The 19,115-nt window shown below is 38.3% G+C and overlaps 1 protein-coding gene across 6 annotated transcripts in view; it reads right to left on the bottom strand.

The window, feature by feature from the left end:
- ARHGAP18 (Rho GTPase activating protein 18) overlaps positions 1-19,115 on the bottom strand; it is a 167,402-nt gene that overhangs the window by 47,263 nt on the left and 101,024 nt on the right. For 5 of the 6 annotated variants that reach the window (XM_036903824.2, XM_036903823.2, XM_057489266.1 and 2 more), the window contains exons 2-4: positions 15,545-15,741; positions 12,487-12,710; positions 914-977 (exon numbers count right to left, since the gene is read on the bottom strand). In XM_036903824.2, the coding sequence (XP_036759719.2) occupies positions 914-977; positions 12,487-12,710; positions 15,545-15,741 (485 nt within the window). Of the gene's footprint in view, positions 1-913; positions 978-12,486; positions 12,711-15,544; positions 15,742-16,306; positions 16,409-19,115 lie in introns of all 6 variants that reach the window. The other variant, XM_036903825.2, reaches the window with a different exon arrangement.

The raw sequence follows: 19,115 nt of genomic DNA, 5'->3' as shown, positions 1-19,115 counted from the left end.
GATTCAGAACACTTCCCAGGCCTCTGCAGTCTACCTGATACTCCTCCCCCACTGCTTCCAGTCTATGTACATCACCAGTAATGTCATGAGCACACCAGCTGCTGGGTCTAAAAAACATAAACACAAGAAAAGGACAAATCCCCAAGCTGGTAGCTGGCAGTCGCAGACCACCTTTGTTACCGTTTCAAATAACAACACATTAAGGATTACATTTTCAAGCATAAATCCATAACCATAAATTAGAACATTGTTCCTTATTATAAATAAATGAAATGAAAAATTCTTTCTTGATATATACTAATAAAGTCTTAATATTTATTTTCATCCATGCCTTGAATTTCTAATCCATTTCTGAAACAGCAGACACAGAAGAGGAAAAATATGAAAAGGAGAATTATAATCAATTGACAAAAAAATTCTGTTTTTTAAGTTTTTCTGAACTTTTTGAAAAGCGATCCATTTATGAATAGGCAATTATGGTTTTGATAACGAGGCTCCAAATTCACTGGCTCCACCTACTAGATGTATGGCCTTGGGAAAGTGATCTCACATCAAACCTCAATTCTCTCACCTGTAAAATGGGTTAAAAACAGTATGCACTCATAGACATCTAGAGTATACTAAATTAGCTAAATATCTCCACATAGTACCTGACAACTGGTAAACATTTAGGAAAATTAACTAGGTACAGAAATGTTAGAACAGATAGAGATACACAAACATACATACATACATACATAAATAAATAAATAAATAAAAGGCCTCCTATACACTCAGTTTTATAGATTATCTGCTTAGGCCCTTTATATTAGTATTTTAATAGGATGTGCTTAGAATTGAAGGTGATTGTTTTAAAAGGTTGTATTTGTTAAACTAAGAAATGGGAAAATATAAGAGAACAGGTCCAACATACCATCTTTTCCTTCGTATTTGTTTTCATTTGTTCTGTCTGACTGTGATTCAGCGCCATCTGGAGCCTAAAGATAGAAAATGGGCCATTTAGTCATCTTCAACTCACAACCAGAGAAATGGCACTGTAAATAATTTCATTACTAACCTTCAGGGTACCAGAATGTACTCAGAATTATAACAATCACAGAAAGAAGGTACTATGGTTACAATCAACAAGCAATTGCCCAAGCAATGTCTGATTACCCACCACACATAATACTGAGCCCTGTGGGGAACACAAAAACCACCAGGGGCATCCCTGCCACCTAGAATGCCACTAGTTAGTTGAGAGAAAGAGGCAAACATATCAGAAAGCTAGTAACATCCATTAACAGATGAGTAGATACAAAATCTGGTCTATCCACACAATGGAATACTATCAGCAATAAAAAGAAATGAAATACTGACGCGAGCTACAGTATGGATGACCCTTGAAAACATTACTAAGTGAAAGGAACCAGGAACAGGGACCACAGAGTGTATGATTCCATTTCATTGAAATGTCCAGAATAGGCAAATCACAGAGACAGAAAATAGATTAGTGGTTGCTTAGGGGTAAGGAGGAGAATATGGGGAATGAGTGCTAATAGGTATGGGCTTTCTTTGCAGATCATGAAAGTGTGCTCAAAGTGATTGCAGTGATGGTTGCAAATCGTGAATATACTAAAAGCCTCTGAACTGTAGTTTTTAAATAGATGAATTGGATGGTTATTAATTGTATCTCAATAATGTTATAAAATAAAATTACAAGTTGGCATGAGATAATAAACTATAAATTCTTCAAATTAAAAAGAGGACTAGTAATAAATGTGGGATAAATTACAACTAAATTACCAAGCAGGTAATAAGAGCTCGGATATTCAAAGGAACTCCTTTTTCAAGGGTTGGGACAGTAAAGAACAGGACCTTCCCAGGGTTTATGGACACAGTAAAACATGGTTGGGCTGGCTCCCCTCACTAGATCAATCTCATTCAGAGGTCTGCTTACTAAATGAATTATTTTTAAAATCATCATTCTACTGGATTTTTATCTCTACACACCTTTCACCACACATTTAATCTCAATCTGTTAGCCAAGAAGGACTGGCCTCCACCTCCACCTGTAGCTTAAGAAGAGTCTAGAAAACCACTGGGACAGGTACACAGAGGCCATTAGTGTACTACTTAGTGATTAGAGGTGCCCAGGACTACTGGGACTACCCAATCATAGGAGTGGTATGAAGGTCACTGCGCTACTTCAGTTCCCCTCAGGACAGAGCAATACCACCCTTCCTCCTCTGCCCAGAACCCTGCAGAAAGTTAGCCCTCTGTGGCACAATGAACACCATGAGTAAGTCTAATCTTAAATATGAACATATATTTTAGAGCATGTGAGTGAATTGCTTTCCTTAGCAGTTGAAGATAACAGTGCAGATGGTACTCATTTCTGTATTATATTTCCTAGTGTCAGCAAGGGCTTCGTAGGAAGTATTTAAAAATGGAAGAGCTCAATATATACTTATTTGAGAACAGATCTGCAAGTGAAAACGGCTGGCCCATGTTTGCTTGAGAGAAAGGGGACATACTTCTAATGGGTGACAGTGTTTCAATTAAAGGATGCAGTATAAGCAAGTTAACATTATTTTAATTTACTTGTGCTATTTTTCTTGTAATGACTCCACCAGATGATAAAATCCACCAATTACCGTGGACTCAAACCACTGGTTTAGACATTACCAGGAATTTGCTGAAAAAATGCTGCTTCTAGCACTAAATAGCAACATCCTTTTGGAGATGGGCAGAAATCCCACAGAATATATTTTACTTAGGCTTAGCTCTTTGCCTGCCTGCCCTTTTTTTTTTTTTTTAACTTCCTCTTAACTCCATTAGGACAGATTCTTTAATTGGGAAGGAAATGTCATAATACTGTATGTCCTCACCATTCATTTTTCTACAGCTGGAAACCTAGTCTAGCCCTTCAACTCCAGTTCTACATCCCAAATAACCACTGGGTGGTAAGCAAGTGCTTAAGTGTCTCACAGCAGCAAGAGACCTGCCTACAGCAGTCCAGTGACCCCAAAGCCCCTGTAAAATGGACTGGATTTGATCCACAATCGACCATGCAAATGAAGTAGCAATCTGCAGCTAAAGAGGTTTCTTAGAAGAATGAATTGTCTACAAAAAGCAGAAAAACCTCTACATGACAGACAGGGATATTATATTTAAATATAGGGCCTTCTAGTCTCATATTTTAAAAAAAAAAATCACATGATCTTTGTTAACCTTTATAGTGTATACAGAATCTCATGTTCAGATTACTTAATATCTGTATCATATATGGAAAATCAAATAAAACAGGATGCAAAGTAGTTAGAAGCATGCACTTTAGAGCCAGACAAATTTATTTTTACTATCCATGGGATACTGAGCAAGTTACTAAAGTCTATGAGCCTCAGCCATGGAATGAGAAAAATAATGCCTCCCTCCCTGGACAGCTGTGAGGATTAAATGAGATAAGCATGGACAAGGCACCATGAGTGGTAAGTAGTAGTGGCAGCGATTATTGATATTATTATCACTGCTGCAAGCATTGTTCAAGATTACTTTTGTTTCTTCTCATTCTAACAGCTTCTAGACAAGAGCTACTCAAAGGATCATCTGAGAACAGGACAGAATGTAGAGCAACTTTGACCCTAAGAATATCATTTAGTTCAACTGATTTTTTTTTTTTGTAGTAAGACTGTCTTGATGAAGGAATGATGATACTAATTTACATTTTGTGCAGGTTCTGGAGGTCCTTGTGGACAAGTAAAAGGTAGCCCACCAGCTGGCTAGTTTGAGTAGCACGGTTCTAGGCTGCACAGTTCTCTTAATGTCACCATGCCTTCCCTGCTATCTCTATCAATCCCTCAGTCTCTACCACATTCTCAACAGCCTCTACTAATAATTTAATCATCTTGACAAATAGTTCTATGTGTTAGGCACTCAACACAAAAAACTTATTTTGAGAGAGGGGCGGAAGATGGCGGCGTGAGTAGAGCAGCGGAAATCTCCTCCCCAAACAACATATATCTATGAAAATATAACAAAGACAACCCTTCCTAGAATAAAGACCAGAGGACACAGGACAATATCCAGACCACATCCGCACCTGAGAGAACCCAGCGCCTCGCGAAGGGGGTAAGATACAAGCCCCGGCCACGCGGGAGCCGAGCGCCCCTCCCCCCAGCTCCCGGCGGGAGAAGAGCAGGCAGAGCGGGAGGGAGACGGAGCCCAGGACTGACGAACACCCAGCCCCAGCCATCCGGGCCAGAGTGCACGGCGCTCGATACTAGGAAAACAGGGCAGCAAGAACAGTGAGCAGGCACTGGAGGCTGGGCGACAGAGGACATAAGAAAAGCGCGCGACCATTTTTTTTTGCTTTTTTGCTGTTTTGATTTGGCGAGCGCTTTTTGGAAGTCTTAAAGGGATAGGGACCCCAATACTAGGGAAACAGGGCAGAAAGACCGGTGAGCAGAGGCCTGAGGCTGGCACCGGAGAATAAAGAAAAACGAACGACCACTTTTTTTTTTTTTTAATTAAAAACTTTTTTTTTTTTAATTAAAAAATTTTTTTTTCTTTTTTTTTTTTGGTGGACGTTGTTTTGTTTTGGTGGGTGCTTTTTGGAAGTCTTAAAGGGGCAGGGCGGGTCACTTAATCCAGAGGTAGGGAATCCGGGATCTCTGGGCACCCTAACCCCTGGGCTGCAGGGAGCAGGGAGGCCCCTTACGGAGATAGCCTCCCAGCAGCTCCTGCTCCAACGCGACTCCACCACTTTGGAGTAGCTGCCTGAGCTAGGCCACGCCCACAGCAACAGCGGAGATTAACTCCATAGCAGCCGGGCAGGAAGCAGAAACCCTGTCTGGGCGCAGCTGCGCAGCACAAGCCACTAGAGGTCGCTGTTCTCCCAGGAGAGGAGGGCCACAAACCAACAAGAAAGGAAGTCCTTCCAGCCGTCACTCGTCCCAGTTCTGCAGAATATTCCTATCACCATGAAAAGGCAAAGCTACAGGCCGACAAAGATCACAGAGACAACACCAGAGAAGGAGACAGACCTAACCAGTCTCCCTGAAAAAGAATTCAAAATAAGAATCATAAACATGCTGACAGAGATGCAGAGAAATACGCAAGAGAAATGGGATGAAGTCCGGAAGGAGATCACAGATGCCAGAAAGGAGATCGCAGAAATGAAACAAACTCTGGAAGGGTTTATAAGCAGAATGGATAGGATGCAAGAGGCTATTGATGGAATTGAAACCAGAGAACAGGAACGCATAGAAGCTGACATAGAGAGAGACAAAAGGATCTCCAGGAATGAAACAATATTAAGAGAACTGTGTGACCAATCCAAAAGGAACAATATCCGTATTATAGGGGTCCCAGAAGAAGAAGAGAGAGGAAAAGAGATGGAAAGTATCTTAGAAGAAATAATTGCTGAAAACTTCCCCACACTGGGGGAGGAAGTAATCGAACAGACCACGGAAATACACAGAACCCCCAACAGAAAGGATCCAAGAAGGGCAACACCAAGACACATAATAATTAAAATGGCAAAGATCAAGGACAAGGAAAGAGTGTTAAAGGCAGCTAGAGAGAAAAAGGTCACCTATAAAGGGAAACCCATCAGGCTAACGTCAGATTTCTCAACAGAAACCCTACAGGCCAGAAGAGAATGGCATGATATATTTAATACAATGAAACAGAAGGGCCTTGAACCAAGGATACTGTATTCAGCATGACTATCATTCAAATATGACGGTGGGATTAAACAATTCCCAGACAAACAAAAGCTGAGGGAATTTGCTTTCCACAAACCACCTCTACAGAACATCTTACAGGGACTGCTCTAGATGGGAGCACTCCTAGAAAGAGCACAGCACAAAACACACAACATATGAAGAATCGAGGAGGAGGAACAAGAAGGGAGAGAAGAAAAGAATCTCCATACAGTGTATATAACAGCTCAATAAGCGAGCTAAGTTAGGCAGTAAGATACTAAAGAGGCTAACCTTGAACCTTTGGTAACCACGAATTTAAAGCCTGCAATGGCAATAAGTACATATCTATCAATAATCACCCTAAATGTTAATGGGTTGAATGCACCAATCAAAAGACACAGAGTAACAGAATGGATAAAAAAGCAAGACCCATCTATATGCTGCTTACAAGAAACTCACCTCAAACCCAAAGACATGTACAGACTAAAAGTCAAGGGATGGAAAAACATATTTCAAGCAAACAACAGTGAGAAGAAAGCAGGGGTTGCAGTACTAATATCAGACAAAATAGACTTCAAAACAAAGAAAGTAAAAAGAGATAAAGAAGGACACTATGTAATGATAAAGGGCTCAGTCCAACAAGAGGATATAACCATTCTAAATATATATGCACCCAACACAGGAGCACCAGCATATGTGAAACAAATACTAACAGAACTAAAGGGGGATATAGACTGCAATGCATTCATTCTAGGAGACTTCAACACACCACTCACCCCAAAGGATAGATCCACTGGGCAGAAAATAAGTAAGGACACGGAAGCACTGAACAACACAGTAGAGCAGATGGACCTAATAGACATCTACAGAACTCTACATCCAAAAGCAACAGGATACACATTCTTCTCAAGTGCACATGGAACATTCTCCAGAATAGACCACATACTAGGCCACAAAAAGAGCCTCAGAAAATTCCAAAAGATTGAAATCCTACCAACCAACTTTTCAGACCACAAAGGCATAAAACTAGAAATAAACTGTACAAAGAAAACAAAGAGGCTCACAAACACATGGAGGCTTAACAACACGCTCCTAAATAATCAATGGATCAATGACCAAATCAAAACGGAGATCCAGCAATATATGGAAACAAATGACAACAACAACACTAAGCCCCAACTTCTGTGGGACACAGCAAAAGCAGTCTTAAGAGGAAAGTATATAGCAATCCAAGCATATTTAAAAAAGGAAGAGCAATCCCAAATGAATGGCCTAATGTCACAATTATTGAAATTGGAAAAAGAAGAACAGATGAGGCCTAAGGTCAGCAGAAGGAGGGACATAATAAAGATCAGAGAAGAAATAAATAAAATTGAGAAGAATAAAACAATAGCAAAAATCAATGAAACCAAGAGCTGGTTCTTCGAGAAAATAAACAAAATAGATAAGCCTCTAGCCAGACTTATTAAGAAGAAAAGAGAGTCAACACAGATCAACAGTATCAGAAACGAGAAGGGAAAAATCACGACGGACCCCACGGAAATGCAAAGAATTATTGGAGAATACTATGAAAACCTATATGCTAACAAGCTGGGAAACCTAGGAGAAATGGACAACTTCCTAGAAAAATATAACCTTCCAAGATTGACCCACGAAGAAACAGAAAATCTAAACAGACCAATTACCAGCAACGAAATTGAAGCGGTAATCAAAAAACTACCAAAGAACAAAACCCCCGGGCCAGATGGATTTACCTCGGAATTTTATCAGACATACAGGGAAGACATAATACCCATTCTCCTTAAAGTTTTCCAAAAAATAGAGGAGGAGGGGATACTCCCAAACTCATTCTATGAAGCTAACATCACCCTAATACTAAAACCAGGCAAAGACACCACCAAAAAAGAAAACTACAGACCAATATCCCTGATGAACGTAGATGCAAAAATACTCAACAAAATATTAGCAAACCGAATTCAAAAATACATCAAAAGGATCGTACACCGTGACCAAGTGGGATTCATCCCAGGGATGCAAGGATGGTACAACATTCGAAAGTCCATCAACATCATCAACCACATCAACAAAAAGAAAGACAAAAACCACATGATCATCTCCATAGATGCTGAAAAAGCATTTGACAAAGTTCAACATCCATTCATGTTAAAAACTCTCAGCAAAATGGGAATAGAGGGCAAGTACCTCAACATAATAAAGGCCATCTATGATAAACCCACAGCCAACATTATATTGAACAGCGAGAAGCTGAAAGCATTTCCTCTGAGATCAGGAACTAGACAGGGATGCCCACTCTCTCCACTGTTATTTAACATAGTACTGGAGGTCCTAGCCACGGCAATCAGACAAAATAAAGAAATACAAGGAATCCAGATTGGTAAAGAAGAAGTTAAACTGTCACTATTTGCAGATGACATGATACTGTACATAAAAAACCTAAAGACTCCACCCCAAAACTACTAGAACTGATATTGGAATACAGCAAAGTTGCAGGATACAAAATCAACACACAGAAATCTGTGGCTTTCCTATATACTAACAATGAACCAACAGAAAGAGAAATCAGGAAAACAACTCCATTCACAATTGCATCAAAAAAAATAAAATACCTAGGAATAAACCTAACCAAAGAAGTGAAAGACTTATACTCTGAAAACTACAAGTCACTCTTAAGAGAAATTAAAGGGGACACTAACAGATGGAAACTCATCCCATGCTTGTGGCTAGGAAGAATTAATATCGCTAAAATGGCCATCCTGCCCAAAGCAATATACAGATTTGATGCAATCCCTATGAAACTACCAGCAACATTCTTCAATGAACTGGAACAAATAATTCAAAAATTCATATGGAAACACCAAAGACCCCGAATAGCCAAAGCAATCCTGAGAAAGAAGAATAAAGTAGGGGGGATCTCACTCCCCAAGTTCAAGCTCTACTATAAAGCCATAGTAATCAAGACAATTTGGTACTGGCACAAGAGCAGAGCCACAGACCAATGGAACAGACTAGAGAATCCAGACATTAACCCAGACATATATGGTCAATTAATATTTGATAAAGGAGCCATGGACATACAATGGCGAAATGACAGTCTCTTCAACAGGTGGTGCTGGCAAAACTGGACAGCTACATGTAGGAGAATGAAACTGGACCATTGTCTAACCTCATATACAAAAGTAAACTCAAAATGGATCAAAGACCTGAATGTAAGCCATGAAACCATTAAACTCTTGGAAGAAAACATAGGCAAAAACCTCTTAGACATAAACATGAGTGACCTCTTCCTGAACATATCTCCCCAGGCAAGGAAAACAACAGCAAAAATGAGTAAGTGGGACTATATTAAGCTGAAAAGCTTCTGTACAGCAAAAGACACCATCGATAGAACAAGAAGGATCCCTACAGTATGGGAGAATATATTTGAAAATGACACATCCGATAAAGGCTTGACGTCCAGAATATATAAGGAGCTCACACGCCTCAACAAACAAAAAACAAATAACCCAATTAAAAAATGGGCAGAGGAACTGAACAGACAGTTCTCCAAAAAAGAAATACAGATGGCCAACAGACACATGAAAAGATGCTCCACATCGCTAATTATCAGAGAAATGCAAATTAAAACTACAATGAGGTATCACCTCACACCAGTAAGGATGGCTGCCATCCAAAAGACAAACAACAACAAATGTTGGCGAGACTGTGGAGAAAGGGGAACCCTCCTACACTGCTGGTGGGAATGTAAGTTAGTGCAACCATTGTGAAAAGCAGTATGGAGGTACATCAAAATGCTCAAAACAGACTTACCATTTGACCCAGGAATTCCCCTCCTAGGAATTTACCCTAAGAACGCAGCAATCAAGTTTGAGAAAGACAGATGCACCCCTATGTTTATTGCAGCACTATTTACAATAGCCAAGAATTGGAAGCAACCTAAATGTCCATCAATAGATAAATGGATAAAGAAGATGTGGTACATATACACAATGGAATACTACTCAGCCATAAGAAAAGGGCAAATCCAATCATTTTCAGCAACATGGATGGAGCTGGAGGGTATTATGCTCAGTGAAACAAGCCAAGCGGAGAAAGAGAAATACCAAATGATTTCACTTATCTGTGGAATATAAGAACAAAGGAAAAACTGAAGGAACAAAACAGCAGCAGAATCACAGAACTCAAGAATGGACTAACAGGTACCAAAGTGAAAGGGACTGGGGAGGATGGGTGGGTAGGGAGGGATAAGGGGGGGAGAAGTAGGGGGGTATTAAGATTAACATGCATGGGGGGGTAGGAGAAAAGGGAGGGCTGTACAACACAGAGAAGGCAAGTAGTGATTCTACAACATTTTGCTATGCTGATGGACAGTGACTGTAAAGGGGTTTATAGGGGAGACCTGGTATAGGGGAGAGCCTAGTAAACATAATATTTGTCATGTAAGTGTAGATTAGTGATACCAAAAACAAAGCAAAAAAAGAAAAAAGGGCAGTTCCTGTGTGGTAACCTCCAACGAGTTCTGCACAAGGGTATAAAGGGCATATAAAAGTGTAGGCAAAGGGTCTGTTTGTGTTTATACAGAGGATCAAAGCCTAATTGGGCTACCCCGAAAATGAACTAAGATACGATATGAAAGAGAACTTCCAACATCTGCACTCTCTGGAAGACTCATGCCAGAAGATGATCATCAAAAAACCCCAACAAAGATCCACACACTGCTACAGCTGTAGATGCACTCATCCCACCAGTTCCTGGACTTGCCATGGGAATGAGGAAGGAGATATCTAAGCTGGCCTGTGCATACAGTAAAACAACAAATTTGACTGGATCTATACTGTTGGAACTCAACCAAGAATTTGGAGAAGTGCAAATTGTAGCGCTCCAAAGTCTTACAACTACAGACTATTTACTGTTAAAAGAACATATGGCATGTGAACAGTCCCCAGGAATGGGTTGTTTTAATTTGTCTGATTTCTCTCAGACTGTTCAAGTTCATTTGGACAATATCCACCATATCATAGATAAGTTTTCACAAATGCCTAAGGTGCCTAACTGGTTTTCTTGGTTTCACTGGAGATGGCTGGTAATTACAGATATGCTTTGGTTATGTAACTATACTCCTATTATGTTAATGTGTGTGCGCAATTTAAGTAGTAGCTTAAAACCTATATATGCTGAAATTACTCTACAAGAAGATATGTCAAAGAAATAATCAATCTTCCCATGTTTTCTTCCGCCTGCTACTTCTATAGCTTTTCTTCTTCCTTCCTAATTACAACCCTTAAATAGAATTCGTGCCTCGTATCAAATTTACCGAGTATCATAATTCTTCCAAGTGGTAAAGATACCTCAAGACAAATGCTGGGCATAGAAGCCACAGGGCATAAATATGCAAAGAAGTAAAAAGCTAACCTTTTCAAACAATATTGCTTCTCTCTCACTTATCAACTTCACATTTCCCTGTATGGCCCCGGAAGATGACTGGTTAGCCAGAGACGGGTAAGATTCCTCAAGGGAGGAACAACCTAAGACAGGCACAGTCGCAGGGGGGCCATCAGGTGAGAAATTGGGGATCAACAGAGGTGAGGCTTAGAACCTCTCCCCCCCTGTTCTGAGAGAAATCTTCTGCATACGTGGATGTTTTATTGCCCTGGTCTAGCTTGGATTAACACTTAGTCTACAGGCACACACCTGATCATCTACATTTGCTCTCTTACAACACTAAACTATGTTTTCTACCTTTATCTTGTATCTACCTACCACTTCAGCATTTTATTAAAAATAATAATAATAAAGAGAGAAATGTGGTATCCACATATAAATCAAGTATAAAAACCAAATGAGTGTTCATATTTGAACTGACTGTTTAGAGTTCATAATGCAGGAGCAAAACCGAAAGTTTCTGTGATGACTGCCCTTGTACTGTTCACCATGTAACTTATTCACTATGTAAGAATTTGTTCTCCATGTAAGAACTTGTTTGTTATGCCTCAGAAGATTGGAGACTGATGAAAATTAGGCTTGGGGTGGATTAATGATTGTGCATTGAGCATTGACTCCCCTATACAGAATTTTATTGTCGTTAACAACCATTTGATCAATAAATATGAGAGATGCCCTCACAAAAAAAAAAAAGGACAGACTTCCAATGGTAAAATAAATAAGTAACCAGGATGTAATGTATAGCACAAGGAATATAGTCAAGATATTGTAACAGCTTGGTAGGGTGATAGCTGGAACCTAGAATTATGTATATAAATGTTCTACCACTGTGTTGTACACTTGAAACTAATGTAATGTAATACTGTGCGTCAACTACCCTTCAATAAAAAATAATTATTAAAAAAAAAAAAAAAAAAACTTATTTCATGTTTCAGGGTTCTTGTGTAATTCAGTTGCAATTAGCTCCCGCACATTCCATTTCCGTCCATCCTCAAGCAAGTCTAGAAAAAAAAAGCAAATACTCCTACAAGAGTTAATAGATAAGGACAAATCCCATGCCTCCTACTATTTTGTAAGTAACAATTGGCAGTTGTCTGGAGGTTGGGGGGCCACTCTTAAGGATTACCACACTGAATTTTAACTTGTTTGCTTCTCTGCCCCATCAGTGTAACTTCTAGAAGGACAGGGATCAAGTCCCTCTAGATCACTGCCAGCACAGAGCTTCAGTGCCTGGTACATAATCACTCATGAAGTGTTTAATGATTTGAATTAAACTGGATCAGTCCAGTTGATTCCAAGTAATTATTCCTTTGCTTTAACATCCAAAAAGAAAACCTACTCCTCTCTGTTGAGCAAATATGTCTCTGACGTCAGGAACCTGGTACTGTTTGTTCTTTTTCCTCAAGGTCTGGGAGACCGTCTCTACCCGTTTCTGAACAGCTGCTGCCTGGGTCCGGGTCAATGTTGATAAAAACACCATGCTTTCTTGGGGGTCTCCAGTGGACTCTCCAAAGAGATTGGACAAACCAGCCTCCTTAAGCCATTCTTCTTCCAATTCTCCCTCTAAGTAGAGAAAAATGATATTTAAGTCACAAAATATGAGAAACTTACATTTTATAGCTATTTAAAAACTCTTATGGGATCTCTTCTATCACAACCAAACTACAGTGCTAAGAATCATTATCTGAAATTTGGACAGCTGCCATAAACTCCAGCCACAAAGATATCAAATTTTAGATTCATTTCATATATATGCAATTAAAATTTTTAAATGACTTCACATGTGATTAACCTCTATAACATCCCTGCAGATTAACTAAAGAAAGATAATACTGTTCTCTTTCCAGAGATGAGCAAGCAATGAAAAGATAACTTACTCCCATCAAGTTACAGAGGAATGTCAAGGCTGGGGATGTCTATTAAAGCCCTGTTTCTTGGCATAAATTCAACGCTACCCCAGAGTTCAAGACTAATTGATGGAAAGACTTGTTTTCCCAGTTCACTGTAGCCGACAGGGAGTGTAGCAAAGAATTAAAGTGCATCTGGACATCAGGAACTAATCAATTTCAAATTAATTTTTTAATCTCCCTAGTTCAGCACAGCAGATTCATGTTTTTTACAAATTAAAAAAAAAAGCACATTATTTTCAGTTTAAAAAAAGCTTGTTATAGGAAACAAATTACATAAGTGAACCAATTCAAATGACGGAAAGCAGGAAGCAAACTGTAAGGCAAATATGGTAGAAGATCTAATGAAAATTTATAAAAACTGACAGATAACTAGAAGAGATTTGCTCCAAGCACCAAGTTTATAGAGGAAAGTGAATGGGACCCAGCAGACTTGCACGCATACCCCATTTCTGCATCTTGATAGCCATGTCACTTTGGACAAGACACTTGGCCTGTTTTCTTATCTGTAACCAAATGCACAGCTACCTGGCTACCTCGAAGCAAATGTGAGAATGTCATGTGGGAAGAAGTATGCAGAGTTCTACTATAGTCTGCATTACATGATACAGTACTGATTGGCCTGTTTTCTATCCTTCTACACCATACATATAAACTCCTTGAGGGCAGAAATCAAGTATTCGTAACCTTGGCTTCAAGAAACATAAGGTAATGCCAGGAATTCCTCATGCCAGGCAACAAAAACTGTTTATGACATAAAACGTCAGCCATTAGTATTAATGCTGTTAAGGTAGGACTCAGTAGATGTGTATAAAACCAAGTTGCCTGAAAACAAAGTTACATTGCCATGGTAAGGAAAGTAAACAAGATTATAATATAGAGTCACATGATCCATAAAAATAAAGATAAAACTCAATTTAAAGGAAAGACATGACTTGGGCATGAAGAAACATTTTCAGTTCTTGAAAATCACATTATGAACAATCTATGAATTCCCTTAATCTTGGAAAATTATGAAATAGCTAATGACACCCAGCTATGTACAAGGCTTGAAGGCTGTTCTCTGTAGAATGTTTTCTCCTTATTCAGCAGACTACTGCAATGCTCTTCCATCTTGAAACACTGAGACAGAAAGCTTCAAATGTACTACTGATAATCTTAAATAAGTACTATTTATAAATTATCATTGACTTTACTGGTAAAATGAGAAAGAATGAGAATAAAATGAAAGAGAACCCAAACAAAAGGATGAGCACATTTTTTACAAATCTAAGATATGTTAAATTGATAAAAATCTCCAATTTTTCTTTTTAAAGTATTGTTGGTAGATTTTTCAAGCATGTTATAGCAAAGGCGAAAAACCTAATTTATGTAGATATTGCTGCCTAAACAACTCAGTGCTAAGTCATTTAGTAGTAAGTCTTCCATTAAAAGCAGATCACTCCTAGTGGGCCATGAGGCACTGCATATGGCTCTTCTTTATTTAGCAATAATGTCAACACATCACAGACATTATGTACTTACAAATCTATGGGTGGCAAAGGCATAGAAAGAAAACCAGTATATAGACGGCAGAATTGGCCATCAAAAATTTGGTGACTTCTTGAATTAGAGAGATTCAAAGAAATGGTATGAAATTTAATGGGGAAAAGAAGTATTTCTACATGTTTCTTCCAGAATTGCAAGTATAGTAGGGGAGACTGTGAGAAATATGTCTAGAAAGAGACTTGAGAGAAATTGTGGGCCAAATACAAGAAAGAAGCAAATGTGGAAGCTAAAAATGCTGTTGCCATCTTACACTACCCAAATCTATGCCCTTTTAGGTTAGCTGGCCAAACCTGCCGCATTGCATCCAATCTGGAATATTACACTTTGAAAGATAAGATGACCATGACAGGAATAGGTCTGAAAAACATCCACAAGGATCGGTTTATGTGAATTTGTTTTCCTTCTAGAAGGACTTGGAGAGGAACAAGATAACTAACCCCACACATTTGAAAGGCTACTGTGTAAAAACAGACTTAGTCTGCTCTTACAAAAGGCAAAATTATAGCCAGTGAGTCAAAGGTAGAGAAGAGAAGATTGTAAATGAATAAAGAGTATCAAAACTCAAGCTGACTAACCAAGGGAAAAAACACTATTACTGCAAAGCAGTGAGCTTTCCATCAGCATCTACACTCACTAGAGGGCAAAAGACCATGTGTCTAGGGAGCCACAGAAGGAATTTAAAGGGGCTTAGGAGATTTCAAAGACCAATTCGAACCCTAAGAGTCTCTGATATAGTAAGCTTTGCCAACAAGATTCTAGCCATATCTACGTGAATTTACTCATGTTGCTTATATTTGGCAGCTGAATCCATAAATGTGCCACAAACAAGGAGCATTATCTCTTTTGGGTTGTCCTATCTTTAATATTTTTTTGTTCTCTTCCTTTCCATGTATTCATGGATGCATACAGAAGCAAAGAAACTTTTATTTAGTTTGTTCTTACCATCAGGTTCTTTGACAACCACCACTTCCTGGTCTCCTTGTCTGTTCTCATTAGATTTCTTGATATTTTCTAATTCAGCCCAGTAGTCCTCCATAGATACTTCACCCAAAGAATCCTGGGAACTTGATCGGTCAAATGGAGGTTTTTCCGTAAGCTTGGTGATTTCCTGGTTCATAGTGTACTGGCCATATTTGCGACTATAAATTAAAAAGAAAATATGGTTCATTTTAGTGCATGAGAAGTAGTACAATTTCTAAAATAGCACCAAGCTGGAGAATTTGGCAACTCCTTAAGGTCTCCTTAATAAAACCAAAGAGATATATATTTTAAAACAATTTCCCTCAAGTTGCTGATTATAATATGCTTAAAGAATGAACAGATTTTTATTCTCTGCAAAAGTATGAATAACAAATAGCAATGTGATAAGTCATTTTTCCATTTCTATTTCACTTAAATTATTTTAAGACTCCTTTAAACCCGAAACTTTATTTTTAGCAACAGGTTGAATCTTCATCAGAGGCTATTAGTTAATTAAATTGAGACTGAATTGTACACAGTCTTTCATATTAATCACGTATATCTGTAAACCAAACTCAGTCAAACTTTACATAGCAAATATCTGTAGGTGAATGAGGTACTATTTGAATTTCCATTTTATTTTTGAAATCAAAACATAAAAAGGATGATATATGAACCCCAATGTTACACTCTACTATAGAAAGTAACTTTTAATCTTTACTTAGAAATGTATCCTTTACTTACACATATTTTTAAATGTGGCAAAATTTCATTTCTTGGAAAAAGTTCATTTGTTGGCAATTCTGAATAACTAGGAGTTACATTTAAATATCTCTCAAATATTATCTGTGAAGAAAAGGATGAATTAGTATTCCTATGACTTCAAGTTAACTATTTTCTTTATAAGTCTTATCCTACCTACTTCTAAAATTGAATTAAAGGGCCTCATAATAAAACCTATATACAACAGGAATAGTATTATTGTTTATACTGAGATAGAGAAAAAAAAGTCTAATTATTTAAAAGAGGAAATTTTTCAGTTATGGTACTTCCCATTTTTATTTTAAAAAAATTTTTAAATACAATTTGAGTGTGGACAGTAACTGGTAAACTGGTGTTTTGTTATTCTAATTTTAAATTGCTTTATCTCCTGAAAGGATGTCAGGAAGTAATATTCTGCTAGATTAGTTCTACTTACTACATATGTAGGGGGAAAAAAACACAATAACACAAAACTCTTAAAGGATGTGAAAGTTTTCACACTTATACTGGTCTTTCTGATAATTATTTAAAACAGTAGGATTTAATACTACCTAAGTAAAGGGTCGCTAATCTCTGGTCACATCTACCCAGCAGTTTAATTTCAACTGGTTTCTTAGAGAAAGTCAGAGAACTTAATTGCCTATTGCTGCAAATGGAATAGAACTGACCGCTTAGCTGTAATATGCTAATGAGCCAGTTTTATTCCTTTAAAGATGGTTCTACTTTGATTATGCACTTTATGAATGCTGGTTGCATGAATGAATGAACAGTCACTATAATCTCTCCCTAGTAGCAACCCTGGGTGCTGGTGAGTGAGTTTTAGGGCTAGGGCCAACACGAGGAAGCCAGACATGCTGGTGTGAACCTTTCCTCTGCTCTCCACTGTCCATTGTTTGCCCTCTCCATCCCTTAACTCAAGGAATGCATCCCCCTCCCTCCCCGTCACAACCATCTGGTTTACAAGCCTGCACCCTACCCTGGTCTCCTTCTGCCCCAGAGGCCACAGCGCCTTCAGTGCTCTCATCTTACAGTTTAGAACTCTGATTCTTATATTAAAATATGAATGAGAAAACTCGCTCTCTTAAAAGCAAAAAACAATTTATTATCTTTCATCTGTAGCTCACCCTGCTGGTCATGTTCCTTAATTCTGCTTTACCAGGATAGCTAAAACTAATTTATAGACTGTCTCCCAGATTCATTTTTGATTTCATATCAAATATGTAGATGTGCTACCGCTGCTTTTGTTTTCTCTTGCATTATAGTGTAGAATTGTCTCCTTATTCCTACCGCCTACAACCCTTTGCCCCATGGGAAACTACAATAAGTACTCAGGAATGTGTGAAGTGTAATGACTAATGCCAAATAATTTGGTTTATCTGCTCACACGAAAGAGGTGCAGTTGAACTAAAAGTACATTAAGCCTTTCACTCCTGGAGGAATGTGTTTATTCTAGCAAGAATTTCCAGTAAATTTCCATTAAGATAGCATGTGCAGAAAAATGCAAGGGCATTGAGCAACAGCATTGTTACGTAAATACACCTTCTATATCAAGCCCTGCTTTCAAAACATGCATAAAGTGAAAATCTAATCGCTTAGTGCTGATGAATTGACTTAATATTTTGACTTTAATAAGATTCAGAAGTTGAATTGGTTTCCTGTGATAACCTGAAGATACTGAGTCATGGAAAGGATTTCTTTTTTTTTTTTTTTCATCACTGGTAAATGTTGCAAGAAAACATTTTTTAAACATTATAGAGGTTGTGAAGTGGGGATGAGGCAAGCATTCAGTGATAGACAATCCTCAGCACACTAGGTATTTTATACTTTCTCTAAACATGTGACTGAACACTCTTTAATTACTCTTTACATCAATAAACATGTCATGCCACCTCTTTTCTTAGAACATGCTCTACTTCTGAACTCCAGACAGGCAATGGTTCAATGTCTGGCCCATCTTAAAACTATCCTGGTAAGAGGCCAGTTACTAACTTCCTCTCTTCTGTTTTAAAGAACATGTTATATGATACCATGTTCATTCTGCAAATTGGGTTCAAGAACATAAAGCAACATCTGCCAGACATAATGAAGTGCAGAGCAAGAATATGTTACATTTCCAAAAGATCCAAGCCAACACATGGTGCTGAAATTAAAGAAAAACAGTTCATATCACAGGCAACTATCAATCACTCTTACCTAACTTACTGGCAAACAGTCGCTCTACATTTTTTCTTCCTCACTCCCTCTGAAGCGCTAATCATCCCATGGCAACTCTTCAAAAACTTGCACTTATCACCTCTTAGAACTGCAAAGACAGATCTAGACACTCTCCACTAAAACAAGTTGCTATCTAGCGAGCTGCACAAGTCATGCCTTTGTATAGCTAGCATTCCAACACATAATAGTGTTAATCACCTTGACTTTTTTTTCCTGCAAATGCTAACTTTACAGACCCTTATGTGCCTTCCTGGAATGTTCTTTCTCATTTTGCTCGCATGTTCTCATTCTGTGTTCATAAAAAATGGGGCTTTGTTTCCTTATCTTTCCCCAGAAATACTTTATCCTATTTTTCTGTGCTATTTTTCTACCTGGTCAGTTAATGTCAGAGGTACTGATGTCATTCATGATATTAGTAATGTCTGTTATTTACTTTTTGTTCACAAGGAGGTGGAGGTTGTCATGTAATATACTAGAAAACAAGCTGATTGATGATTTACCCGGGTACCAACGCAGTCAACAAAATGACACAGAAACACGTAGAACTGGGAGTCAAAAATACCAAATAATCCCAGCT

Source organism: Manis pentadactyla, chromosome 12 (assembly GCF_030020395.1).
Source record: "Manis pentadactyla isolate mManPen7 chromosome 12, mManPen7.hap1, whole genome shotgun sequence".
Taxonomy (NCBI): Eukaryota; Metazoa; Chordata; class Mammalia; order Pholidota; family Manidae; genus Manis; species Manis pentadactyla.
Note: the sequence above shows the minus strand (reverse complement) of the source record. Positions and strands in the feature narration are given on the sequence as shown.